We start from the raw sequence: 27,009 nt of genomic DNA on the forward strand, positions 1-27,009 counted from the left end.
ATGTTACAGTACTTCTCTCTGAAGCCTCAATGAAGAGGAGATAACACCTGTTTCACAAGTGTGATCTTGAACATTAAATGAGATAATCTATGTACTGTGTTTCACATGTACTTGACATGAAAAAAGTAATTTAAGAATGTTAGTTACTACCATTACTGATTTTGTTATTGAAGATATGAGGCAATATAGTGTGTTAGAGATCTGAGCTAGGAATCAAAGGACTCACCCTCTGGTCCTCAGTTTCCCTATCTGCACCCCAGTAAGAATCCATGTTTTTCCTCGTCCAGATTGTCATAAGGGTCTTTTAAAGTATATGAAGACTGAACTAGTTGAACTTGAGGAACAATATTAATGCAAGATTTCTTTTCAACCAATTTGAACTTATAAAGACTGAGTTTTTGTTCATTCCTCCCTACCTTTAATTAGGTGTTCTCTTCATGGAAAAGAAGTACAGCATTTCTTTAGTCAGTAAAAAAGGTTCAAATGTCAGATCTTGAAGTAAATCCTTCAAACCCACAAGAGTACTCTCTTTGCAAAGAAAACCTTTCTTTAGTATGTTCTATTGCCTCAATTCAGTGTATGTAGGCTAATTTTAATATTCAACCAACTCTAGAATTTCTACTTTGGGTATTATCTGCTTACAATATTTAATCCCAGAATGACCTCTCCTTATCTTGCAGCATGCTTCCAGATTACCTCCTTTTCTCTGATTAGTTAGTATGGCTTCAGGGAATAGCTTCCTTTTAATATTAAACTGGGCAAAAACAGAAATAGAAAGATAAATCTGTAGCAAGATCAAAAATAGAATTCATAGCTAAATATAAATCTGGAGGGAATTATCTAATTATTTGGATGTTCCCTTATCACAGACAATCCAGGGTTGATTGACTTTAGCTTTTTCCATATATAGAACAAAATGGTTAACAAATACCAAAGGATTTTTGTTTCTTTTGAAGAATAATAGTTTTTACTAGTACCTTAAATGCTGTTGTGTTTTCCAAATGCCTTCATCTGTATTGTAGCATGTGATTTTAACAACTGCATGCATTCTCTTTGGGGACTATCCAGTCTCATTTTGACTTGTAGGTCAGAGAACATTGAACTGGGAAGACTAGGATTCCCAGTCTAATGGAGTCACTGTGCAAACTTGGGCAAGTTTCTCAGCCACTTTGTTCCTTCCACTCTGCTGAGCTAGGCTTTGAAGGGACGATCGTGAAGGGAAATTCCCTGCTCCTTTTCAGAGTCCCAATTTAATTTACAGGCTAGCAGCTGTTTGTTAAGGTTGGATCAACACCAAGTAGGAACTTAGAAACGTGGAGAAAGACAAATGTGGGTGTCACACGAGGCAACATAGCCATTAAGTGCACAAATATAATGCAAATTGCATGCAAATGACATGCAAACCTTGCATTATTTTGTAGGATTTTCGTTTGGAGTTTGCAAGCAGCAGTGAAATCCTGTGAGGATGTAAAACTAATGTTTTTAGGTTAAACTAAATGTAATGCTCTTTGAAGTTATCCCTCTCTCCAAACTGCCGGGATTTGACTTCTTAAAGTTTGACAATCCTCCCTACCCCCGCCCCCCATAATGATTTCACTAATGTTTGATTCCAACCTACACCCAGCCCCACCCCCTCAGCCTGACGTCACGTGACATCATATTTGCATACTACCTGAGACTGGGTGTGACGCTCCCCTTTTCTGCGTCTTGTCATTGGTGGTACTAGAGAACCAGCCCTCTTCCGGACGAGCCAATCAGCGGTCCTTGGGACATAGGGAAGCTGAAGGGGGCGTTATGAGGGTGGAGTCTTGGCGTGGATCGCTAGGCTTATTGACCAATCATCCTAGGGGAAGGGAAGAGTAAGCCGCAGATTGGTTGGAAGGGGAGGTCTGGGTCTCTGTAGGCCAATGACCGTTCTGGGCTGAGGCGGCCGGTACCCGCCCCATAGGGCAGATAAGCAGCGGCAGCGGGGGTTGGGGGGCTGTGTGGGGCTCGCTGTGGGGCCGAGACAGGCAGTCGGGCAGGCGATGGCGGGGGCCGCAGCGGGCGGCAGAGGCGGAGGTGCCTGGGGCCCGGGGCGCGGAGGGGCCGGGGGGCTCCGGCGGGGCTGCTCTCCTCCAGCCCCAGCCGGCTCCCCTCGGGCTGGGCTGCAGCCGCTCAGGGCCACGGTCCCCTTCCAGCTGCAGCAGCCGCACCAGCGCCGGGACGGGGGTGGCCGCGCAGGTGAGCTGGGCCTGGAGCGGGTGCCGGGGGAGGAGCCGTTGGGGGAGGGAGGGCGCGTGACGGGGGGAGGGGTACTGGGAAAAGTGTGAGGAGAAAGTGGATGCGGGCGAGGGAAGAGAAACAGGGGCTTTCAAAGTCCGCGAGGGCTGAAGGAGCGAGACGAAGATCCGTGAACGTGGGGTGCACCGCCGGGATGGAATGTGCAGAGAGTCGGGGCCCGGAGGTGAGGGGAGGGACCTGGCAGATGGAGGGTGGCTTTGGGGGCGTAACCGAAAAGTGGGCAGGGGTGTTGTGTGGGGGGTGAGTGGAAGATGCAGGGGTGGGAGCGAGGTGTGAGGAGGAGTGGCGCGGGGTGGGGGCGCCCGGTTCGAAGGGCTGGCGCTGAGAGTGAGGAGCCGGTGGGCGCTGGACGCCTGCACGGGGAGGGGGAGGGGCATGGAGGAGAGCCCCGTGGAGCCATGTGTTACTTCTCCTGCTCGAGTTTGGCCCCAGCATCCCTCTCTGCAGCGCTGGAGTTCCATTCTCCACCACTTTCACGTGCGCTTCCCTTTCTGCCACCTCCTGAAGCTAATTTCATCTCAGCCCGTTGGAGTAAGTTAGTTTAACGGCTTTTACCACAGTGCAAAGGCTTACGCTCCCGATTCCCTGCGTTCTTCTCCTTGTGGCCCAGAAGTTGTGTGTTCCCAGATCATTGACCTGCTTAACATGGCTGTCTCTTTACAACCACTGCGTGTGTGTATAGGACCTGGGCAGTTTGCCCCCTGCCTTTCCCTCTTTCCCTCACCAAGGCTGTTTCATCCTGGGCATTACCAGCCAACGTGGCAATGGGGTGAGGGCTACAATCAAGTACACAGTGGCAAACACCCCACTTTCTGAACGGCACTAAAACGGTTTCTTAATAACAGCTTGATGTGGTGGGTGTGGGGAAACTAGGGAGGAGGAAGCCTAACCTTTCTTTCACACTTAAAGCTGTGATGGATCTCACAAATACAAGCACTTAGGAATGGGAAAAAGAACCTACTTCCATGAGGAGGTTGGCAATAAGTTGAAAGTGAGGCTTGCATTTGATTCACACCAGATGTGAAAAGATCATTGCACACTTCCAAAGCCTGAGTCTCTACCAAGTGTACAAAAGTCATGGTCCTTGCCATCTCACTGGCTAATGACATTCTCTAAACTGGAGTCTCTTGAACTTTTGGTAATTACTAAACTTTGCTCTTGCTGCCACAGTGCTCTATAGGTTCTTGCTAGGTAGGAATGAGATTAAGAGGGTCTCTGAGGTAGAAAACCCCCAAGTCTATCTGGATCTCACTGTAGGATAGCCATACATCTTGGAACGCAGAAACTTGGTCAAATCTGGTAGCAAGATGGTGACCAAGTAGTAAAAGTATGTGTAGAATCCAGTGGTGTAGAGAAGGTAATACTCAGATAAACTCATGCCTATCATGAACATAAAGCAAACCACAAGACTGCAAACCTGTTCGTTTTGTTTGGCTCCCTTGGAACCCGGGGAAGTTAGCAGAACAACAGGCACCAGAACTTTAGTTACTTTTAGTAGAAACCGATAGAAAACCTGCCTGTGTAGAAGCAAGAAATTGGTTAACAATCATATTTTAAGAGCAGTTTGCTGTGAAAGTGAGGAATGTGACCTTCTTTTGTTAGGCCAGAGGCCCTAAAATACTGGTAAACATGTAGAAAACAAGCAAACTGTATAACACGTCAGGTGATTTAGGGCAAGTTGGGTGGATTATTGCTTATAGAGTGAGCTGATAGATCATTTCTCTACATATTAATATCCCAGAGGTGTTAATACAGTATTTGTCTAGTGAGTACTGGGATTATCTGTAGCTTTTCAGTAAAGTGGGAGAGAAGAAAAATGGAAGGAAAGAGTTACCTGAGCATGTAGTCTTCTTTGTGGCCAAATGTTAGGGGAATGTATCTGGCCTTTGGTTTGGGGCACATCAGGTCTTCTGCATGTTAATTTCAGCCTTCATGTGTGTTCACATTATTTCCATTCCTTAGCCTTGGGGAAGCAGCAGGGGTGGTTTTCCCGAGGCCAGTAGGATATATGAGGTAAAGGGAAACCCCTTGCAGTCAAGAATCCTTAAGAGAATGGTATTAGGAGCAAGAATGCTTGAGTTTTAAATTCAGGTTTCTGCCATTTACCAACTGTAAGGCTTTGAGAAAGTTACCTCTGCGTCTCATTTTCCTCATCTGTGGGTAAGAATATGTACATTATATGGCTCAGCGCCTGTAGTTCAGTGAGTAGGTGACAGCCACATACAGCCAGGGTGGCGAGTTCGAGTCTGGCCTTGGCCTGCTAAACAACAATGACAATGCCAACCAAAAAATAGTTGGGTGTTGTGGTGGGCACCTGTAGTCCCAGCTGCTTGGGAGGCTGAGGCAAGAGAATTGCTTAAACCCAAGAGTTTGAGGTTGCTGTGAGCTGTGATGTTATGGCACGCTACTAAGGGCAACGTAGTGAGACTCTGTCTCAAAAAAATAAATAAAAAGAATATGTACATTAAAGGAATCAGATGAGTTAATAAAGTGCTTAAAACAGTGCCTGGCACATAAAGGTGCTATAAAAGTGTTTGCTGCTACTTATATTGTTATTATTCCCTCTACCTAGCCAAGGTGAGAGCACTGTTGGCCAGAGCCCATTGCCTTTTCAGGCTTCAAAGAACAAACCCAGATTGATCTGAAACCAGTACTGCAGGTTTCAGAATTTCAGGGCCTCCTCTTGCATTTTTATTCCCTCATCTTTTAAAATGAGCTTTCTAAACAGGGCTCTGAAACCCAGCTGTTTGTAAAAGGTGTGCGAGCTAGGACTGGGTTTCAGGAACAATTAAGTGTCATCACTGTTTCTCTTGCCCATCTCAAAGTGATGTAACATACAGAGCTGTGCACTTATCTACCCACCACACACCCTGCTGTGTTCTTCACAAGATATATTAGATCTTGTAAAAAGGGTTATGGTGGGATTTACCTTCTGCAACCAATCTACAAGGGATGTCTTCATAAAGCGAGGACTGGCTTCATTTTTATGAGCATAGGCTAGGAGAGAGGAAGGCTGAAGAGAATGGAGAGAAATATGGAGGTCAACTCTAAGAAAGCTCAGAGCTTCTAGTGGATAGAAGAGCCTGCTAACTTTTATGTTCTTCCAGGACTAGGAAATGAATTGTTCTGGGTTCCAGTGTTACCCATCCTTTTTGGTATCTCTGTCTCTATATCTTTAGAATGAAGACAATGTTTAATCAAGCTTTGCAATTTATTTCTTCAGTGGACCAGCTCCCAGGGGGGCCAGCTGGATGCCAGGGAAGCCAGTGCTGCCTCAGAACCTTCTGTGTCCACCAGAACCTTCTTATACCAAGGGTTAGCAATTATGCCCTATAGTCTGTATTTCACTTTCTGCCTTTTTATGTAAATAAAGTTTTGTTTTTTTTTTTTTTGTAGAGACAGAGTCTACTGTACCGCCCTCGGTAGAGTGCCGTGGCGTCACACAGCTCACAGCAACCTTAACTCTTGGGCTTAGGCGATTCTCTTGCCTCAGCCTCCCGAGCAGCCAGGACTACAGGCGCCCGCCACAACGCCCGGCTATTTTTTCGTTGCAGTTTTGCCGGGGCTGGGTTTGAACCCGCCACCCTCGGCATATGGGGCCGGCGCCCTACTCGCTGAGCTACAGGCGCCGCCCCTGTAAATAAAGTTTTATTGGAATATAGCCACACTACATTTAAATATCGTCTATGGCTGCTTTTATGCTGTCAGTGGCTGATTGAGTAGTTGTGAGGGAGACCATGTGGCCCACAAAGCCTAAAGTATGTATTATACGTCACTTTGAAGTTTCCCTACCCTTCTCTTAAACAATATGCCTGACCATTATTCCTGTAGAAAGATCAGTTCTAGGGTGGTGCCTGCGGCTCAGTGAGTAGGGTGGCAGGTTTGAACCAGGCCCCAGTCAAACTGCAACAAAAAATAGCTGGGTGTTGTGGTGGGCGCCTATAGTCCCAGCTATTTGGGAGGCTGAGGCAAGAGAATAGCCTAAGCCCAAGAGCTGGAGGTTGCTGTGAGCTGTGATGCCACGACACTCTACTGAGGGTGACAAAGTGAGACTCTGTCTCTTAAAAAAAAAAAAAGATCAGTTTTAAATGTGTGTAATATACACTCCTCAGAAAATCCTAAGAGGGTAAAGAAAACTTACAAGCCTGAATTCCCACTCATATTTTAGGGGAAAAGAAAAGAGGTCATCTGCTTCTAGTCAGTTCTCAGTCTTTGTGGAAGATTGTCACGTGTGAATCCAGACTCCCCACCCCTACTGTTGTCAGGTGACATGTGTTCAGTAGACATAACCTAATTTGAATTTACATAAAAGCTTAACTGTTAGGCAAATTTGCTCCCCCTCTCTTATATGCTTCTTTCCCCCATCCTAACAACTCAGAAGTAAAGTGAGCACATCTAAAAATCAGATAGGAATTACTTTAGGCTTATTTCCTGTTTTGAATTTTTCTCATTGCCTTTTATTTTTCTGAACAGATCATTGAGAGCTGGGAGTAGTCTGGTAAATAATAAAAAATAGGGGAATAAAAATAATTGACTTCCCCACAAGGACATTAGAGGAATAGTTTATATCAAACGTTGATTAGGTTCCCCTGGATGGCTGTTTCATGAATATAAGGCAGCATTGTGATTAGCAATGCTATTGATGAGTATTAAACTCCTTCCCCTTGCAATGCTTTGAAAACTTAGTCCTTAGGGGATGGATATTTAGACAGGTCTGGAACCACATGCAGGCATCCTCAAACTTTTTTTTTTTTTTTTTGGTTTTTGGCCGGGGCTGGGTTTGAACCCGCCACCTCTGGCATATGGGACCGGCGCCCTACTCCTTGAGCCACAGGCGCTGCCCCATCCTCAAACTTTTTTTTTTTTTTTTTTTTTTTTGGCCGGGGCTGGGTTTGAACCCGCCACCTCCAGCATATGGGACCGGCGCCCTACTCACTGAGCCACAGGCACCGCCCCATCCTCAAACTTTTTAAACAGGGGGCCAATTCACTGTCCCTCAGACGGTTGAGGGCCGGACTATAGTTTAAAAAAAAAAAAAAAAACTGACATTCCTATGCACACTCCACATATCTTATTTTGAAGTAAAAAAAAAAAAAAAAAAGAAAAAAACGGGAACAAATACAATCACACTGCCTCATGTGGCCCGCGGGCCGCAGTTTGAGGACCCCTGAAAAGGAAGTTGCATATTAGAGATCCTGAGAGAAAGCCCTCATCAGACTATGGTCCATGTGGCCCCTGGTACCAGAAACAGCCTGGAGATTAGAGTTCTAACCTCTTTATACCAACGAGCTATCTTGCTATAATGAGGCTGTGGTGGGGGGCCGGTTAAAATCCTTCAAGAACTACAGTTGTCTTTCTAAAACCTGTGATTGATACAGCTTCCATTTGGGAAACATTAAAACACCAGCCCAACACCGCTAACTGTTGTTTTTGACAGCTTTGCCAACATCAGGCACATGGTCAGCAAAATGTACTGCTAAAGCATCTGACTCTTAAATGTTGTCACTGATGATGATATCCTTGAAATTGGGGGATAGGTGCCCTTTAAGTCTCTGGTACCCAAAGGAGTGTGGGCCCATGTGTTCTTCAGTCTTTTGGCTAGCAAAGGATTATATGGTATGGGGAGGTTCATCACTTATATAACACAGCTAAGAGATCTTAAGCCATTTGAGGTCAGTGGAGGAGGAATAAGAACAGCACTGGGCTGTGGTGGTAAGAGGACATCATTCTCTCTGGTTCCAGACGTAGATCTCTAGACTATTTGAGGCAGGATTGCAAAATTTTTATAATGGTGGTGCTAATTTGGGTGTTGCCAAAGTGCTTCGTGAGCTTTAAATGCCAAGAATTTAGTATGCCTTCATCTTCTGTTGAATTTAGTAGGAATTTGGTGTGGTAGGCACCAGGGCCTCACTATTCCTGATTTTATTAGAACTGATCTATTCCTTAATTTTATATATTTTTTTGTCCACAAGACCTACTTTATTTTTTATTTTATTTTTTTTGTTGCAGTTTGGTTGGGGCCAGGTTTGAACCCACCACCCTCAGTATATGGGGCCAGCGCTCCACTTACTGAGCCACAGGTGCTGCCTCTCTATTCCTTAATCTTTTTTTTTTTGCAGTTTTTGACCGGGGCTGAGTTCGAACCCGCCACCTCCAGCATATGGGACTGGCGCCCTACACCTTTGAGCCACAGGCGCCACCCCCTATTCCTTAATCTTAATAGAACTGTTAGAAATAGAGTGTGCTCCTCCAGATTCCTTTTTTTTTTTTTAAGAGACAGAGTCTCACTTTATCGTTGCATCACAGCTCACAAGCAATCTCCAACTCCTGGGCTTAGGCGATTCTCTTGCCTCAGCCTCCCAAGTAGCTGGGACTTCAGGTGCTCAGCAGAACTCCTGGCTATTTTTTGGTTGCAATTTGGCCGGGGCCGGGGTCAAACCCGCAACCCTCGGTATATGGGGCCAGCGCCCTACCCACTGAGCCACAGGTGCCACCCAGCTCCTCCAGATTCTTATAAGACTCACAGTGCTTTCCTTCCAAAGGATTCAGACTTTAGGCTATATCATATTCTGGGGAAGGTCTGATTTTGGAGTTCTTATTGACACATATATCAAATGCTATGTGCCTATAGCTCAAGTGCTTTGCCTAGACCTACCTGGGCTTACTTTTACTCCATGGGTGATTTGGAGCCCTTTTAAGGAGCTGCAAGAGAAAACTTTGTGTTTCTTTCTCAGTTCAGAGCAAAGGTGGATTTCCACCAGCAAGTTAGTTTAATGAGTGGACAATCTCTTCTTGAGTTAATGAGTCTGCCGGCTCTGAGATGGATGTTGCCCTTCTCTGTCATAGAAGAAGGAACAGGGAAGAGTAGAAGCAAAGAAAGGATGAGTGGGAAAAATTTTTCCCTCTGCCTGAGTTGAGTCTTCACAGAGAACTCCATTATTTGGTTTTCAGAGTATGAATTAACAAAACATTAGCCAAATCTGTTCACATTGTTAGGTCAAAAACAAATCTTGATCTCAGAGAGGAAAGAGTTTTAGATGGTATTTGAAGTTTATGAGTTATCTGTGCTCCAGTTTTTCTCCAGTTGTGCAGAGTTTGTGAAGGGGCCCTTGTTCTTGGGAACAGCTGTATGGTGGGAGAGTCTCATAACAGCTGGCTGCTAACACTCAGGCTCCAGCTCACAGTCCCCAGTACCCCCTAGTCTGGAAAACTCTTCCTGGCACTTTGCTTTCCCCTCAGGGTCACTACAAAGCTTTGCAGTCATTTTAATGCTTATCCTCAGGCCCAAATGAGCCTCACTTGACTTTTTCTGTGTGGGAGCACCATAGCCAATCAAGGGTAGCTTTAATGAACTTAAAAGAATGCTATCAAAGTATTTCATAATAGGAAAATTTCATCCAGCCCCTGGGGGGCCTAGAACTGAAGTCTGGGCCGTGTATAGACATTTATCCTGCCCAGGCACACAGGTTTGTGGGTTTGCTCATGAGCCCCAGGCAGCTGGCCTGGGGGTGGGTGGCACACCTTCAGCTCAACCCTGCCTGTTTGTTAGCAGTTAGAGCTCCCAGCTCCCTAATAAAAGGGGTGGAGGTTGGGGAAGCCTGGGAAGACTCCTCTAAAGATTTTGCTTGCTCTGAAGCAGCTGGCTTATGATCAGGGCTTAAGGAGTTTTTCTCAGAGGATCTCTGAGTGTGACTTCACACAGGACAGACATTATTGGTCCAGCAAAGTTGTAAGTTTGGAGTGCTTTCTCTCTGAGCCCTAAGCTCCCTGTCCATGCAAATGGCAGGTGCCTTTTCCAGGGGAGCTGTGCTTGTTAGAGGACAGCCTGGTTTACCACCAGCGCTGCAGTTGGTTCCCTTATCATCTGATCCTAGATGAAGACACATAGGAGAACAAAGTAGGATTAAGTGTACAACTCTAAAAGTAAATCATTAGCACATCTACACATGAATAAAATATAAATTCAAGCCAGGGGAGGAATAGAATGAAGGAATATTCAGTGTTTGGTGAGGTTAATTAGAGAACTACTGGGATGTTTTGAGTAGGCTTTTCTTTTTTAATTGGCCAGTGTATTATTCTCCCTATGGTTAAATTTTTTCTTTCTTCTCTCCCTTCCCTTTCAAAAGTGACATTGTTGTAGCTTTGTCTAGTCAGTTATGTTCCTTAATTTTCTCAAATCTCATGAATCACTTCTGCCCCATCTTGGAAATTGTGTGCCTGCCTTTTTAAGAGGTAGGAACCTCATGTTTCAAGTTCAAATGCAGTAGAACTCACCCTGCAGCTTGAACAGATTTGAATGTTTTTGCAGAGGGAGGGCTGAGGCAGATGGGGAGTGTCATGCCCAATAAACACTTGTTGGATTGAGTTGCTGGAAAGGCAGTGGAGTTGGGAGTCACACCTCCCCCAGGCTTACTCCTAATGGTCTTTCCCACTCTTGGTCCCCACACACTATCCTTGTCTATAATACCTCTCCTTAGCTCCTTACAAGACAAAACCAGCTTGAAGTGTTAGTATTCTCTCTTTCTTTAAATCACTAGTCTCCTATTCATTGTAGTCATTGGGCTTGAAGCCCAGCTGGTGGCAAAGACGTGGCATTTCCATGGATGTCATTGGTAGGCCTGTAGGTTCTCTTCCTAACACATTTACAGCCAGAGGCTGAGCTTGGGCAGTTACCAGGTTGATCCATGGAAACATCCAATGTGTAGGATTTTGTTATGATTTTTGTTAAAAAGCCAGACTACCTGGCTTGAGGCTTAGAAGTGGATGGGTAAAAGGCCAAGGAGACAGAGATGAATACTAGCTGTCTTTTCACTCCATTTTGATTTGCACAAACTTCCTAGTAGAGTTCTACTATATGGTAAGGGGACATAGAAGAAAGAAATCTGGATCAGTGACTTTTCTAGGCCAGGGAGCAGAATTACCTGTTGGCCCTAGCAGTGGCTTCAGAGGTGTGATCAGGCTGGAACTCCATGCCCCCCAGCACTATTGTTTACCTTCTCCTCCCCCAATGAAATGGGGAAATGTGGGAGAGAGATGCTGATTATCATTTCCCATGCCCTGGACAATTATCCTGTTATCCAGTCTGTGTTCCCTGCCCTTAAGGTTGCCAAGCATGGTTCCAGTGATTTAGTGAAATGGTTTTATTAACCTGCCTGGCTAGATGAAATGGTTTTATTAACCTGCCTGACTTTGAACAGAGTGAAAATGTGATTGAGAGGATAGGCAGCTTCTCCTACCTCCTTCTCCCTCCTCTTCCCCACCCCACATTCCCTTCTCTTTAAGAGTTTTCTGGGCTGTGTGCATGTCTGATCGCCCACACAGCTTTGAGAGAACCACTGCTGATAACACGTGCACTCTCTGCCACACAGCCCCTTTTGGGGGATTGTGTTTTTTTCACTTGTGCCCATCAGATATGATATATAAACTGGGGTGGGATGAGGGTGGATGGTATTTGGCATGATAGAGGGAAGGCATCCAGAGGGCTTTCACGATATTCTATAGTCTGGATTTAGAGACTGGGGAGAGGAGGACCATGTGAGCCACAGCCACAGGGGACATGCACACTTAATACAGAGAGCAGCACCTGGGCTTTTTCCTCATTGGCACTATAATCCTGGGAAGTTCTGTCTTCACAGAAGACTGAAGCAGCTGCTTCTGTAGAAAGTGTGACTTCAAACTCTGGAAGGCCCCAATATTTGTCTATTTTTCAGGAAAATTGAGAATATAGATGACTTTAGTTTTGACAACATGGACCATTTGTTTAACTCTTTGGTGCTTCTAACCAGAATTTTCAAATATTTCTCATGCATCCTCACAGCAATCCTGGAGGTGCAGGTAGCATTTCCTTGTTTTTACAGACAGGGAAACTGAGATGCAGAAAGGAAGTCACTTGACCCAAACCATATGACTAATAAAGCCCCTTTACTTCATTAGGCAAATGGTACTTCCCACATATATGTGAAGAAACTATTGTGGATTTCAACCCAGGCTACCATCTGTTGCTGCCTTCCCAGCACACTTCCAGCCTTTGTTTCCCTTCTCTTTATATGCCTATATTCCAGGAGCATAGACTTATTTGTTAAATGACCAAAAGAGATTGGAAAATGGGCTGGAAAGAAGTGTGTTTCTTCTTTTGCACCCCAAAGTGACTATATCATAGGTACCCCACTTGGAAGATGGTAGTTACTACATTATTTTATGTGTGAAATAGTGGTGGCTTTTGAGGGTTTCCAGTTGGTTTAAGGTATGCAATTTCCATGTGGAATGAGTAGCTAACCAGGGACAGAGAGGGCACAGGAAGCAAATGGGGTGTTTCTGCATTTATGGAGTCATGGTCATGGTTACTGAGCTCAGGGCCATGTCAGGAAGACATGCAAAGATGGAAGAAAGGATATTTTTCTTATGTGTCATGTGAAACCCTAAAAAGCACCTGGGGATAAATGTGGGCAGTGCATTCCTATGGCAGGGGGCAGGTACAAGTGGCATTGTGCCATGATGACAGTTTAATCTTCCATGCACTTCTCCACACATACACTTCTGGTGGGAAAGAAGCCTCAGGAGACATGTGATCTGCATGAGCACATACCCCTCTTGTAGCTTTAGGCTGACGGAGTGGGGTATTGCAATATGTAATAGTGCTCTTCTGAGATGGCATGTGCCCAGGAAGGCAAATAGCATGGACTCAAACTCCAGCAGAAAGATCCTTCCGGGGACTTGGTATTGTGGAGAATTGCCTAGCTTGACTGTTAGGGGTTATCTAACCCTCCTGGGAGGGTTGTGTATACAATTTATTAATGTTTCAATAACTATATGCTTGTGTGAAACCTTTTTTTCCCAATTACTTCCCAACCTCCTAAGGTAAAAGCCCATTACAACAAATACTGCAAAAACACTTCTGTATAATAAAGCTATCCATGGTTCATATAAATGCTTTGTTGTTGTTTTTTGTGGGGTTTGTTGTTTTAAAAAAAGGGAGTAATCACCAATCTTATGCAAGTAGTACTTTTTCTGGCCCCTACCTGGGTAATAGTCCATCTCTTCTAACACTTGAGTGCTTGTTTGCATTGTAGGCACAGAGAAGGTAGAAGAACTGTGGAACCATCACAAGTAGCAAGGCCTCTTTTGCTTTCTCTTCATCTTGAACCTCCCACCCTCTGAAAGTTCCTGTTCTTTTCAAACAGAACACCACATAAAAACCGAGTGAAGGACTGTGTGTGTATTTGAATGAGTATGTCCTGAGTGTGAATGAGTAGGTGTCGAGGAAGAAGTGCATATGAAAGAAAGCAAACAGTAATGCAAATGGGTAAATGTTCATAGGTGAATCTGGGCAGAGATTATATAGGTATTCTATGTACTATTCTTACATCTGTAAATTTGAAATTGTTTCCAAATAAAATGCTTAACAAGTGCATATATGGTAGACTAACGTAACATACCAGAATGAAGTGCTTTAGAATGGATGTTCTCTTCTACATCCTTATAACAGCTCTTATTCTCCCCCATTTAACAGATGGAACAACTGACATCCAGAGAAGTGACCCATCTGAGTTCACGTAGCACGCTGGGGCAGAGGAAGAATTTGGCCCCAAGTATTGACCATTATAGTAGGCCACCTCTCAGGAGACTGCAGCTTATCCCTACTATTTGAGCTGGACAAGGTTGGCATCAGAGTCTCAGAACTGATTGGGTGCCTACCGCCATGTCCAAGCCCACGCCCAGTCCATGCCCAGATTGACCCAGCAGTGGAGTCAACAGGGCAGCAGCAGTCTGCTGAAAGACACTGAGTATATTCAGGGTGTCCAAGTACCTTCTTTTAGCCTAAGAAGTGCTCTCTCACTTTGCTCTGCAATCAGTCCTCTTCTTTTTTTCCCCCGTCTCTTCTCCCCTCCCCTCCTCTCTTTTTCTTTTATTTTCTTTCGTTGTCTTGGGTCTTGCTATCTTGCTAGGGCTAGAATGCAGTGGTATCATCACAGCTCACTGCAACCTCAAACTCCTGGACTCAAGAGAGCCTCCTGCCTTAGCCTCCCAAATAGCCGGGACTACAGGTGTGTACCACCACACTCAGATGATTTTTGTTTGTTTGTAGAGATAGGGTCTCAGTCGCTTGCTCAGACTTCTGGCCTCAAAATGGTAGGATTTTAGGTGTGAGCTACTGTGCCCAGCCCATTTCTTAAAATACTTGAAACTAGAAGGTTCTGTTATGTCAGAGCCATGCAGTACTGTTACTTAGTATTTATGTCGTAGAGATCTGAGGGAAAAAGTTGAGTTTGATTTAGAAAGTGAAGTATATGTCTAGGCCAGACTGCTTTCTTCTGTAACACACAGTCAGTTGTATCTACCGCCTACCTGCAGGAGCCTCAGGGGAGGTGTTTGTGGTTTAGCACAGCACTTTGTACCAAGTGGGTCAGGAGTTACAACTTTGTGCACAAAGGGATGGCTCACTTTTAGTCAGTGAAAACATTCTATTAAGCACAGGGCCAAAGGAGGGGATCTGGTAATCATTGCTAAGCAAATAGAGGTTCAGACTCTGCCATTTGTATGCCAGCTCCTCTCCTCTCACACCACGCCACATGTTATGCATCTGTGCTCCTTGAAGGCCCTTGAAGTATTCTTGTCTTTTTTGCTTACTGATATTCTTCCCCAGCTTGCAGACTTGGGGTAAGTGAATGAGTCCCACTTAACTTCTTTTTTGTCAGTGTATAGCAGTTCCTCTCGTCTTGACTAGTACTTACCATAGAAAAACAGTTCTCTGAACATCTTTAGTTTTAGCATATGTCCTTTATCTGAAATGCTTACCTGTAGCTACCCTAGACTTAATTAATATTGACTGTGGTTAAGTTGTCATCAAAGGATTTTTTTTCATGGGCCCTGCCAGTTTTATGAAATAGATGCATGAGTATTTATTATATTATTACCCTACCTTTTATACTTAGATTGTTTGTCCTTAGGCAGTTGCAGGTTATACAGACTGCCCCACCATTGTCTGATTCTTCAGACCCTAAAGTATGTCTGAGCAGGTGATATCTGGAATCGAGGAAAGATGCAGGAGGATGAGAAAAAGTTGTCTCCAGATTCATCTTGGGTTGTCCGAAGCTTCAGAGTCTCTGTTGGAGCTGCTTTGCAAATACAGCGCTATCTGTTTAGAGAAGACAATGACAGCTGAGCCTGGACCTTTCAGTACTTAGAGGCTTGGATAGGATATATTGGCAATTAATGTCTCACAGTTTCCCTGGATCAAATTCTACTTTTGTTTTAGGGGAGAGATAAGCCTTCTTTTTTTTTTTTTTGCCTGATTTATGAAAGAAGGTAACATCACCATTAAGCAGCTTCTGATTTCAGAGCAGATCCAAAGCCCATCATATATAGGAGAAGATAGTGTAACTTACTTTCTCAGTGATGTGTGTTGCCACCCCTTTCCTCTCCCTCTGCCTCTAAGAAGCACAGGAGAGGTAATCTGACTGGTATCCTTCTGATGTGAGGCCATCAGTGGTCTTGGGCATATGTTGAGGGTAGGAAGGCTCTTTCCAATGTTATGCCTTCAAGGCCCTTTCTGGAAGGGCCATCTAATCTTGCTTTGCACACTAGGTTTACCCTCGAGGCACCATGTAACCTTTGAGCCTCCCTTAGGAAATCTGAACAACCAGCAAGACCAGGGCTTTAGACCAGGGGCTGTCATGGAATGTTGCCCAGCACACTGTGGGGTTTTTCCACAGCTAGGGCACAGCAAGGGAATTTGCCACTGATCTGAGGTCAGTCCCAGAATATCATGGCACAGGTAGGAAATCACTAGATGGGCTATAGTGGCCTCTTAAGTATCTCCCCTCTGAAGGTGGGGACATAGAAGAACTTGAATAAGGAGACTGAGATGATCAGAGAAGACATTCTGCAAGGGGGTCAAGGTGGTTCATGTGGGTTTTTAGGATCTGGGTATTGAGGAGAGTAACCCTGCTAGGATCTTTGACCCTAAAGGCAGAGGAAACCCCGTGACTATGATTTTCCTAGCCCTGAAGAACCTAACTGAAAAGTTGTTCCGGGCGGCACCTGTGGCTCAGTGGATAGGGCGCCAGTCCCATATACCAAGGGTGGCGGGTTCAAACCCGGCCCCGGCCAAACTGCAGTAAAAAAAAAATAGCCGGGTATTGTGGCAGGTGCCTGTAGTCCCAGCTACTCTGGAGGCTGAGGCAAGAGAATTCCTAGGCCCGGGAGTTGGAGGTTGCTGTAAGCTGTGTGATGCCACGGCACTCTACCAAAGGTGATAAAGTGAGACTGTCTCTACAAAAAAAAAAAAAAAAAAAAGTTGTTCCTTATAAGAGCCCTCCTACCCCTACCCTCTCACCCAGAACAAAATGAATCAGTGTCGGGGTTAAGAGCGGAGGGTCCTGACAGTCCAGCCTAATGAGGTGTAGCAAGTGAGCAAACCTGCCCTCTGAGCTCTAATGTCTACTTGGTGGTTACTCCCAGCTTGTCCAGTCATGTGACCAGACCTTCTGCTTGTGGCTAGCCACAGGTAAATTGAGCGCTATTTATATTCTGCTGGGGTAGGAGGTGGGAGAGATCACCTGAGTGCCCACAACACAGCTGTCTGATCAGCCTAGGTAAGGCAAACTCCCTTTGACTTTGTGCCTTTTTTTTTTCTTATCTTGCTTCAGATAATAGCATGGGCTTTGAGTTTTCAATTTAGCTGAACTGGTCAGTAGTCATCTCTTATTCACCCTTTAATAGCTGGGGAATTCTAGATCTAAAGAAGGCCCAGAGTGCACTGGTGCAATCTCCTATCTTCTGGGGTGAATACAAAGACAGCTGGGGGCATGTAATTATCTCTTCCTGGACCTGTTTGGGGTGGATGCTGCAGCATTTCTCTTTCAATTCTGATGAGCAAGTTCTTCCTTTTATCTAGACAGACTTTCTCCTTGTGTAACTAAATCTTTTTTACTGTCCTTCGTGTTTGCACCTGCATAGGAGACTGCTGATAAAGTTTAATTCATTTTACCTTTTCCCTGGGATCAAACTACCTTTCCTCTAGCCATTTTCCTTGTCTTTGGGATTCCCCTTGATCTTGCTGGTTTCTACATTCCTTTTGAAGAGCAAATAATAACAAATAGATGCCTGGGTCATTTGGTTGGGTACTCTGAGGTTATATCCAACTCCAGCTAAGTTTCTGGACTATAGGAAGCCCTTGATTCTGCCTGCAGTCTTGATCTTGCAGGGATGACATAATACTTCTTTATTTAGTTTGAGGTTTCCTTCCCTTAGTATCTTGATTCTGCATTGCATTAACTTACATCTTCTGAGTTTCATTTCCTTGCCTCAGATTAAATTGGTATTAATTCTTGCCTACCTTTAATTCCCCAAATTAAAAGTCAAGTAGAAGTGACCCAGTTGAATTTGATTACAACTTGCCAAGGTTGAAATGCTGAAGAGTTTTAGGTCCTTACTGTTAAGAGTGAATTGAATTTCTGTCTTCCCAAATGAAGCCAGTTCTTCTTTCTTACAACTTTATTTTGGAAAATTTCAAACCTACGGAGAAGTTGGCACAGTGTATACCCATTTATCCTTCACCTAGACTTGTTGATATCTTTTTTCACAACTATCTTATCTCTCTTCTCTTTCTGTGTGCAGGTCTAGACATAACCATGTATGTGTACCCACGTGTACTCTTTTGGGTACACTATTTGACAGTAAGTTAAAAATGTCATGGCACTTTTCACTTCAGTGGGATCTCCTGAGAATAAGGACATTCTGTTACATCATCATGATATCATTTTTACAGCTATTGAAATGAACTGTAATTCACTCTGTATCATCTAACATCTAGTCCAATATTCAGCTTTGATGGTTCTCTTGTTTTTGATCTAAGATTAGTCAAGGTTCTAATTTGGTTATGTTTTTAAAAAATTCACTTATTCTAAAACTAGTTCCCACTCCTGCTTCTTTGGTTTTTATGATGTTTTGAAAAGTGGGTACCAGTAGTCTTCTAGCTGTCTTACATTCTGGATTTTTCTGTTTGTGCATGGTGGCATTTAACTTGTTCCTCTTTCTTCTGCATTTCCTATAATTGGGACATTAGGTCTGCAGCCTAGTTTGATTCAGGTTGAACATTTCTGGAAAGAACATTTCATAGGTTGGCTCAGCACCCATAGCACAGTAGTTACATAGCCACATATGCTAAGGCTGGCGGGTTTGAACCTGGCCAAGGCCAGCTAAACAACAATGACAACTGCAGCAAAAAATAGCCAGGCGTTGTGGCAGGTGCTTGTAGTCCCAGCTACTGAGAGGTTGAGGCAAGAGAATTGCTTAAGCCCAGGAGTTTGAGGTTGCTGTGAGCTGTGACGCCACAGCACTCTACCAAGAGTGACATAGGGAGACTGTCTCAAAAAAAAAAAAAAAGAACATTTCAAAGGTAAAGTTGTATACTTCATAAAATATCACTTTAAGAGGTACATAATGCTAGCATGTGTGTGAGTAGTTATACTAAATTTGATCACTTAAGGTGGTAAGCGCCAGATTTCCCACTTTAAAAAGTATAATGTTCTCTTAGTATATGGTTTATGGGATAATACATTGGCATTATGTAAATCTTCTGTTCCCCCATGACCATTGGCCCCATGGTTTAGGGGGTACATAAAGCAGTTGTAAGTTAACACTAGGGACACAAGTTTTGTCATGAGCAATTCAAAAGATAAATAACTTTTTTTTTTTTTGAGACAGAATCTCACTTTATTGCCCTTGGTAGAGTGCTGTGATGTCATAGTTCGCAGCAATCTCAAACTCTTGGGTTCAAGTGGTCCTCTTGCCTAAGCATCCCCAATAGCTGGCACTATACCACCTGCCACAAGGCCTGGCTATTTCCAAAGTCGGGGTCTCACTCTTGCTCAGGCTGGTGAGCTCAAGTGTTCCACAGGCCTCAGCCTCAGCCTCCCAGAGTGCCAGGATTACAGGTATGAGCCACCGGGCCCAGCCATAAAAATATTTTCTTTTGGCTTGTGAAATCATTGTGGAGAAGGCGAGACAACAAAATGGAGTCACCAAATGCAGTCAAAATTTGTAGGTTGAGTATTAGTTGCTTAGACATATCAGTTGGCCCTGTGGATTACATACCCATGGATTCAACCAAGGATCAAAAATATTTGGAAGAAAATATTGCATCTATAGTACTTGTACAGGCTTTTTCTTCCTTATTGTTATTCCCTAAACATAGTTTAACAACTATTTATATAGTGTTTACATTGTATTAGGTATTTTAAGTAATGTACAGATGATTTAAAGTATATAGAAAGATATGCATATGTTTTGACTGCAAGAGGGACTCTACCTAACAATTGCAATCAGTGTAACCTGGCTTATTGTACCCTCAATGAATCCCCAACAATAAAAAAAAAAAAGATATGCATATGTTATATAAAAGTATTATGCTTTATATCGGGGACTTGAGCATCCGTGGATTTTGGTATCCATAGGCGGTCCTGAAACTAATCCCCCACAGATGCTGAGGGATGACTGCTATCTGGCAGTTTGCTTTTTAAGTTGGGAACAAGGCTGGCTGGCGGGAACTAAAAATAAGTCATGGTTTGTTCACAAAACAGAAGTTATTTTTATTATTTGAAAGTTATCTGTAATCCTATTCATATTTACTTTTTTTTCTTTCCCCTGCTTTCTATTTTCTTCACTAGAAAAGGGATCCTTTATTTTTTAATTGTGTTCTTCCTCCCTTTGCCCACTGACATGCCCAGTGTTCAAAATAGTGTTCACAAGGGTGGCGCCTGTGGCTTAGTGAGTAGGCGCCGGCTCCATATTCTGAGGGTGGTGGGTTGGAACCTGGCCCCGGCCAAACTGCAACAAAAAATTAGCCGGGCCTTGTGGCAGGTGCCTGTAGTCCCAGCTACTCAGGAGGCTAAGGCAAGAGAATCGTCTAAGCCCAAGAACTGGAGGTTGCTGTAAGCTGTGATGCCACGGCACTCTACCAAGGGTGATAAAGTGAGACACTATCTCAAAAAAAAAAAAAAAAAAAAGAAAAAAAATAGTGTTCACAAGACCTAGATATGATCATCCTGGTTTCTACAGGGAAAGGGAATAGAATCCTTCCAATCTATGGAGTTGTTCCTGAACTGAGGCAGCCGGGAGGTCACAACACAGTTGAGTCTGACAATAAAGAACAATGGTGGGAGATGCGCTTTTAAAAGTCTTCTCTTTGGGGAATAAAGGGCCTTAATTTGCTCTATGACCTTGGAGAAATCAGCTCAGCTCTCTACCTGGGGGTGAGTCATGAGCTCTACTACTTGTAACACCTTGCAAGCTCTGCCCTTTCCATAAGAGAATTCATGAGTGTATTGGAGTGCACGTATTCGAGACAGAATCAGTGTGCAGTCCCAATCACAGTTCTTTTGTGGGATTTATTGTTGATAAACTCCCTAACCTCTGGTTCTTCCTTCACCTTACTTAAAGGACTGCTTAAAAGCTTTCTGGGAGTCATGATTTCTTTTATTCTTGATAGGAATCAGATTGCTGTAAGAGGTGAAGACATGAAGGGCTTTTGCCTGACCTTTGAGTTTAATAGGCTCCCAGAACTTTATCACTACCAAATAACCAAGGGGGTGAGGATCCTTTTAGGGTTAGGGAGCTAGACTATGTGCTATTTATGCTATTTTTGTAAAGACCATGTGAATCCCAAAGGAACGTGTGCTCCAATCAGTAAGTGCTGGTGTTTTGTTTTAAGAATGTTGAAATCGTATAGAACTCCTTCAGAGAATTCAGATAAAAGGTGAAAAGTTCACACCACTTCCTTACCATCTAACTGTAGCTTCTTAAAAATCAAATGTCTAAGTTACTGCGCCTCTTCTTTTTATATACACGCAGGTATACTACAGGATCACCTTTTTTCTCCTTGCTGATGCAGAGAGTTAGCACATATTCCATACATATATATATATATATATTTTTTTTTTTTTTTTTTTTGCTCAGTGACATCTCCAGAAGGATTTCTCTTGGCCCATCTCTCCAGCTGCCTAGAGATGTGGCTGCATCTTGGGAAGTCAGACACGCAGCCAGAAATGCTTTCAATACCTCTCACTTGAGCTGAACACTTAAATATGGAATCAGTAATTAATTTGAGGGCCTGACTGAGAAGTTTTATGTGTATACACAAATATTGCTCTTTTTTTCGTTTGGGGTAGGGGAAACATGTAACTCTTTTTCCTTCTTTCTTTTAATTCAGTTTCTTTAGTTTCTTAAGGAGAAGAAATTGAAATTAGCTTTTTTTCACTGTTAAAAGAAGCATTCAAAGCTCCAAATTTAATTTTCTTAGCTGGGATGGATGGGGTCTCCTTGGGCTTTCCAAGGAGGAGTTCTAACTCTCATAGAGTCATACTGGGGATTTCAGTTTCACTACAACTTCCCTCCAAAACCCACACATCCATGAGTTAAGCAGTTAAGTGGCACTGGACTACAGGGAGCTTAGAAGACTGCCTGCAATGTTTAATCTCAACACATGTACTGAAATAGAAAAATAATCCCAGTGAAGCTACTAGGAGGAACTTCCCCTGCTTACTGCAAATCTGTTATTGGGGAAATGTTTAGAAATTCTGAATCCTTGTTTTACTTTGTTCTGCAGATTAACATTTCCCTCCAACAGAAGTGCTGCATCACAGCTAGAGAACAGGAAAGGGCAGGACCTGCTCCCTTAACACCCAACCCTGCTGCCCTGCCTCAGTCCCCTGGACTGCCCTGGGCCTGCCTGCTTCTCCTCCTTAACTGATGATCATTGTAGAGAAGGATGTATAATATGGTGTCATTTTGTTAGAATTATATGTGCACACATATGTGCATGGAGCAGGATGGATTTGCACAATGGTGATCTTTGGGTGGGAGCATGCATAGTTTTTGTTTTTTAGTTTTTGTTCATCTGCATTTTCTAATTTCCTCTAACATATGTGCAGCTTCTGTTATAATAAGAGTTCTTTTCTCTTTAAGAGGAGAGGTGAAAAGACTAGTGCTAATAATGCTTCAAAGCCTGATGACATGAGAAAATGACTCACAACTTATTTGTTGAACCAGCTAGTTGTTGAGTTTTTGCCATGTGTAAGATCTCATTGGCTGTCTCTCTATTTTTCCTTTTGTAGTCCTTGAGTATTTTGGAATGACTAGGGTGGGTAGAGAGCAGCTTTGTCTTTATTTCCCAAATTTGTCTTTCCTACATTGCCCCAATGTAAACTGGGTAGAGTAGCCCCCCTAGATGCTCAGCCAGAACCCACTGGTCAGGGGCTGGCTTCTCCATGTAATTTGCTGAGCCCCCCCGACCCTGCAGTCTCTCTCTGGCCATGCTGAGAAGAGCAGTCGTCGTAGCTCAGTTCCTGTATCACTGCTGCCTTCCTCTAACTCCATTCTAATAGCTGCCACCCCTCTTTGAGGTACCTGTGGTAGAGGGTATGCTGGTGTGCCCAGTCCTGAGCTGATTTTCAGCAAGAGGTACTGGAACAGCAGAGACAAATTGGTGGGCCCTCTGAAGAGGTATCTGCTTGGGTGGGGGGTAACCTCCTGGCTTGTGCTGGTAGCCTGGCACTTAAGCGTCAATTGCATTAGCCTTCCCTCTTCAACCTTAGCAGCAGCTTCTTGTCTTACCTTTCCTATATCACAAGTGTTTTTCACAGTGCTGGCTCACAGTGGACACTCAAAATCTCTTTATTCTCTGCTGCAGTGTACTAGGCCCATCTTCCACTCTTGGTTCAGTATCTTCCCTGCTGTCTGCGTGCCTTCTGTCCTGTTGACTATCCCCCAACAGACACCTGACCACTGACCCTCTCCACTCATGTCCCTCTTCCCCAAAGCCATGCAGTAGAGAGCATTTGGGAGACAGGACCCAGTGGCTTGGGAAGATAGCACCTAAGGCTTCTTATCTCCCGTGTGTGCTGTTTTGTTTTGTTTTTTTCCATTTGCTGTTGCCCAAGAACCAAAGCATCCACCACTGTTCAGCTGCATGGTGAAGTGGCCTGGCCTGGTGCCAGGGTACTTCACCAGGTGGTTGGGCTGTGGAGGCTGCTGCATGTGATGGGCCGATAATACCCCACGGTGCTGTAAACAGGACACTCCACCCTCCTGCAGGCACCCGGCTGGTGCCCCAGCAGCCCGCTGCTTTGTCATGGCTTGTCATGATATGGGCTTCTCTACTCTGATAGGGGAGCCTATTGTCCTATTTCCCTCCCCTATTTCCTACATCTGAGAGGGGTACTTTCCAGAAATGAAACCAATTCATCTCCCAACCACAAGCAACTGTTGTGACTTCTCAATACTTTAACAGTAATCACATAAGTGCAAGGCAGAACTCAATATCCAGATCTTTCCAGTATGTTCATGGAGGATAAACCCTAGTGTCCCTGTCTCAACTTGTGAGATTTCTTAGTGGACATCCTCAACTTAGGCCAGTCTTGTTGGGCAGCAGAATTTGAGTGTTGATCTGCAGCTGCTGATGCCTTAGTCTACAGGCAGCTTTACATCTTGTCATTTAGCCCAGGGTAGCAGTGTCCATGGCTGAGATAGACTGTCACCAGTAAAGGAAAGGGCTTTGACACTAAAAATGTGCCCCTTCTCTGGGAACCAGGAGAGAGTAGGCCTACAGCCAGGGAGAGCTTACTCTTCATGTCTTTAGGGAGCTGCCTCTTTTCTGGACTCCCTCAACCCCACCTTCAGTCCTAAAGGGCTTGAGTTGGTTTGACATAATCTTTCTAACAAAGGCTTTAAATTGTATTTGCACCCCTTTTTTCTTTCTAGCATCACTAGCGAGTAACTTAGGCTGGGATTGTGTTCCTGTTTGCCCGAGAAGGAGCAGGCCCAGTGAGATTGTGTGCTGTTGGCTGCAGTCACACCCACTACAGGGAGGGCAGAGTTGCAGTCACACCCACCCTCCTCACAGATACCCAGAGGCCACACTGTGCCAGCCTGCAGCCCCTTTGAGGATGGCACAAGACGTCAACATCTGATTTTGGCCTTGGTTGTATTGCATTTGGAGGAAATTAATACCTTAGTTGAGCCCTTAATCAGTTTTGGTGTCCAAAGAAGCTGGTGCTTACCAAACCATTTGTGAGATTTATAAAATAAGCAGTAGATGATTTTTACCCTATCAAAATAATTTTTTTTAAAGCCTTTTTTTTTAAATCCTGCTTTTTGTCCTAGATGTGAAGGAAGCATGGCATTTTAGTCTCCTCAAAAAGACTGGGATATGCCAAGAATTTGGAGATTTGGGAGGGGAGCAGAGCCTTGCTGAGGGCAAGGTAATTCTGTTAGCTTGGGCCAGCCTGGAGCTGTGCCAACACCCTGTGGTAGGAGGTGGCCGCTGTGGAAGGAAGATTGAGGCCAGCTGTTTCTTCATTTAAGGAAAAGAAACTGAGGTAAGTCCTCTGATTGAGATGTGTTGAGATCCTTGCAAATCTGCTAGTGAAGAGGGAGTTAGAGGCAGGCTGCTGATTCTGCATTGGGGTTACTTGGTTTCTCCTCATTCCTTTCCCTTTCTTCCTTTCTTCCTTTATAATTGGTTTTCTGCTCTTATTATTTTTTTGTGTATAGAAGAACAAGTCAGGACCCCTGGCATCCACAGTCTTAATGAATAACTTTGGTCAGAGGTGGCTGGAAAAAAATGTAGAATTGACCAAAATGGGTGGTTGGATTTTCACCTTAATTTTCAAGGTTCTGGGAACTCCCTAGCCCCGTGTGTACTGGGAGCAAAGTATCACCTATGATTATTTCCCTTGATATTGGACTCCAACTGTAGCTCATTGAACACAGGGGTGGGAGTTGATATGAAGGGTGATATAAAAGGGGTTAAACTTGTCCATCAGAGGTAATAGAATCCTTTACCCCCAAGTTTCTAAGACTTCCTCAAGAAATAAAAACAAAGGCCATTGGAGACACTGGAGTCAAGCCTGCCACCTTTTCCTTTATTCCCCATCCCTGAAAAGGAGCTAAAAAAGCAATTTATCCTCCAGGTGTCTAGGCAGGCATCCCAGCAACCTCAGTGTTCCTGGTGCAAGACAGAGATGAAGGCGGCGCCTGTGGCTCAAGGAGTAGGGCGTCGGTCCCATATGCCCGAGGTGGCGAGTTCAAACCCAGCCCCAGCCAAAAACCACACACACACAAAAAAAAAAAAAAAAGACAGAGATGAGCCTCAGTGAATAGTTGCAAGATTGATTTAGCAGAAGGAGGCTTAGATTTAGCTCTAGGACTGCTGCTGACTTAGAGGGCGATGGAGTCTAATCAGAGACTAAGCTTCTTTGTGCCTTAGTCTTCCTTATCAGTCTTTCCCTAACCCCTTTCAGAGCTGACAGGAGAGTAAAAGATTAGCACACACCAAAGAACTTTGTGCAGGAGGGGCAAAACTTGAGAGTGCAATATAAGCACTATAAGTGCAACATAAGAGTTTCAGTAGGAAAAAAATCTAGAGGGGATTTTTGCAGGGACTTTAACTGAGGCGATGGGAAAGGTGACTCCAAGAAATCTTTCACCCTGTCACTTAGTTCTTAGCCCTGGAGCCATAATCCTCTTCCTTTAAACACTGAGGAAACAGCCTTTAGAATTATGATATCCTAGCCTTTATGCCCATCACTTGCTTATGTGCTCCCTATCTGCCTCTTTGGTTATCTGTCATGTAATTTTCTAAATCTACTTTCCAGAGTCCCTGCTTCACGACTAGGCTCTCACAGACAGTTTGGGAGGCCCATAGGACAGTATTTTGGTATCTGAGCTGCTGACGCGGGTCAGAAGCTCCTAGAAATACCACACAGCCACTTTTTCATCTTAAATCCAGGATAGGAAAATGAGTGTTTGAAATGTTCGTATAGGAGATAAAGTTGGGGTTTGAAACCAGCATGCCTTTTACTTTTTTTTTATTTTATTTTTTATTTATTTATTTTTTTGGCCGGGGCTGGGTTTGAACCCGCCACCTCTGGCATATGGGACCGGCGCCCTACCCCTTGAGCCACAGGCGCTGCCCAGCATGCCTTTTACTAATTTGCCAGTTGATAAGATCACAGGAACGGTAAAAAAGAGATTGGGCCTTCGGAGCCTTCGAGAGAGGAAAAGAGACAAGCAGCTATGGGATCTTTACTCCAAGTGAGTGGGTTGAGTTTGGATGCTTAAAGGACACCCAGAATCTGTGGTATGATTAGAGCCAATTCATTTGTCTAGTGAAGGATTTTCAATTTTATTCATACTTGGGTGCCTACAGGTTGTCAGCCTATGCTTTAGGTGGGATGGGGGATATGGAGAGAAATCAGGGCCCAGTTCTTGGCCTCTGGCTGTTTATTTTCTAGACGTTACAGAACCTATAATGCTAGAGGAAGGGTGCTCAGTAGTAGAAGAGTACAAAGTATTGGGGAAACTAAGAAAATTCTGAGACGTTGTTTCCAGGGGATCCCGAAAACTTGGTGAGGTGGAGGTAGCAGGCCTCTGACAGATGAGACAGATTTCAAGCCCAACATGTGCAAAACCTCAGAGGAGGGAAGGCCCAGGACATGGGTGGGAAATGGTGTGCAGCATGGTTGTTCAGGATCTGGTGACCTTGAGGAAGAGTAAAGTTTAGAGGAAGAGTAAGGTATAAAGGAAATGTAAATGGGACCAGACCATGAAGGCTTTGACACCTATCTTTGGAAGGGAGTCTTTGATGGTGTTTAACTTAGAAATGGTAAAATCATTTAAAATGATGTGTTATATATATTGATTTTGAAAGATGTTTATAGTATAAGG

At 44.1% G+C, this 27,009-nt stretch overlaps 1 protein-coding gene across 5 annotated transcripts in view; it reads left to right on the forward strand.

The window, feature by feature from the left end:
- The first annotated feature begins 1,963 nt into the window (after positions 1–1,963).
- The window catches only part of FAM117A (family with sequence similarity 117 member A), a 49,963-nt gene continuing 24,917 nt past the window's right edge, over positions 1,964–27,009 (forward strand). The window contains exon 1 of one of the 5 annotated variants that reach the window (XM_053569216.1): positions 1,964–2,223. In XM_053569216.1, coding sequence (XP_053425191.1) covers positions 2,028–2,223 — 196 coding nt within the window. In that variant the 5' untranslated portion in view covers positions 1,964–2,027. Of the gene's footprint in view, positions 2,224–2,338; positions 2,447–24,209; positions 24,660–27,009 lie in introns of those variants that run through there. The other 4 variants (XM_053569219.1, XM_053569217.1, XM_053569218.1 and 1 more) reach the window with 4 other exon arrangements.

The sequence above is a fragment of the Nycticebus coucang genome, chromosome 18, assembly GCF_027406575.1.
Source record: "Nycticebus coucang isolate mNycCou1 chromosome 18, mNycCou1.pri, whole genome shotgun sequence".
Classification (NCBI taxonomy): Eukaryota; Metazoa; Chordata; class Mammalia; order Primates; family Lorisidae; genus Nycticebus; species Nycticebus coucang.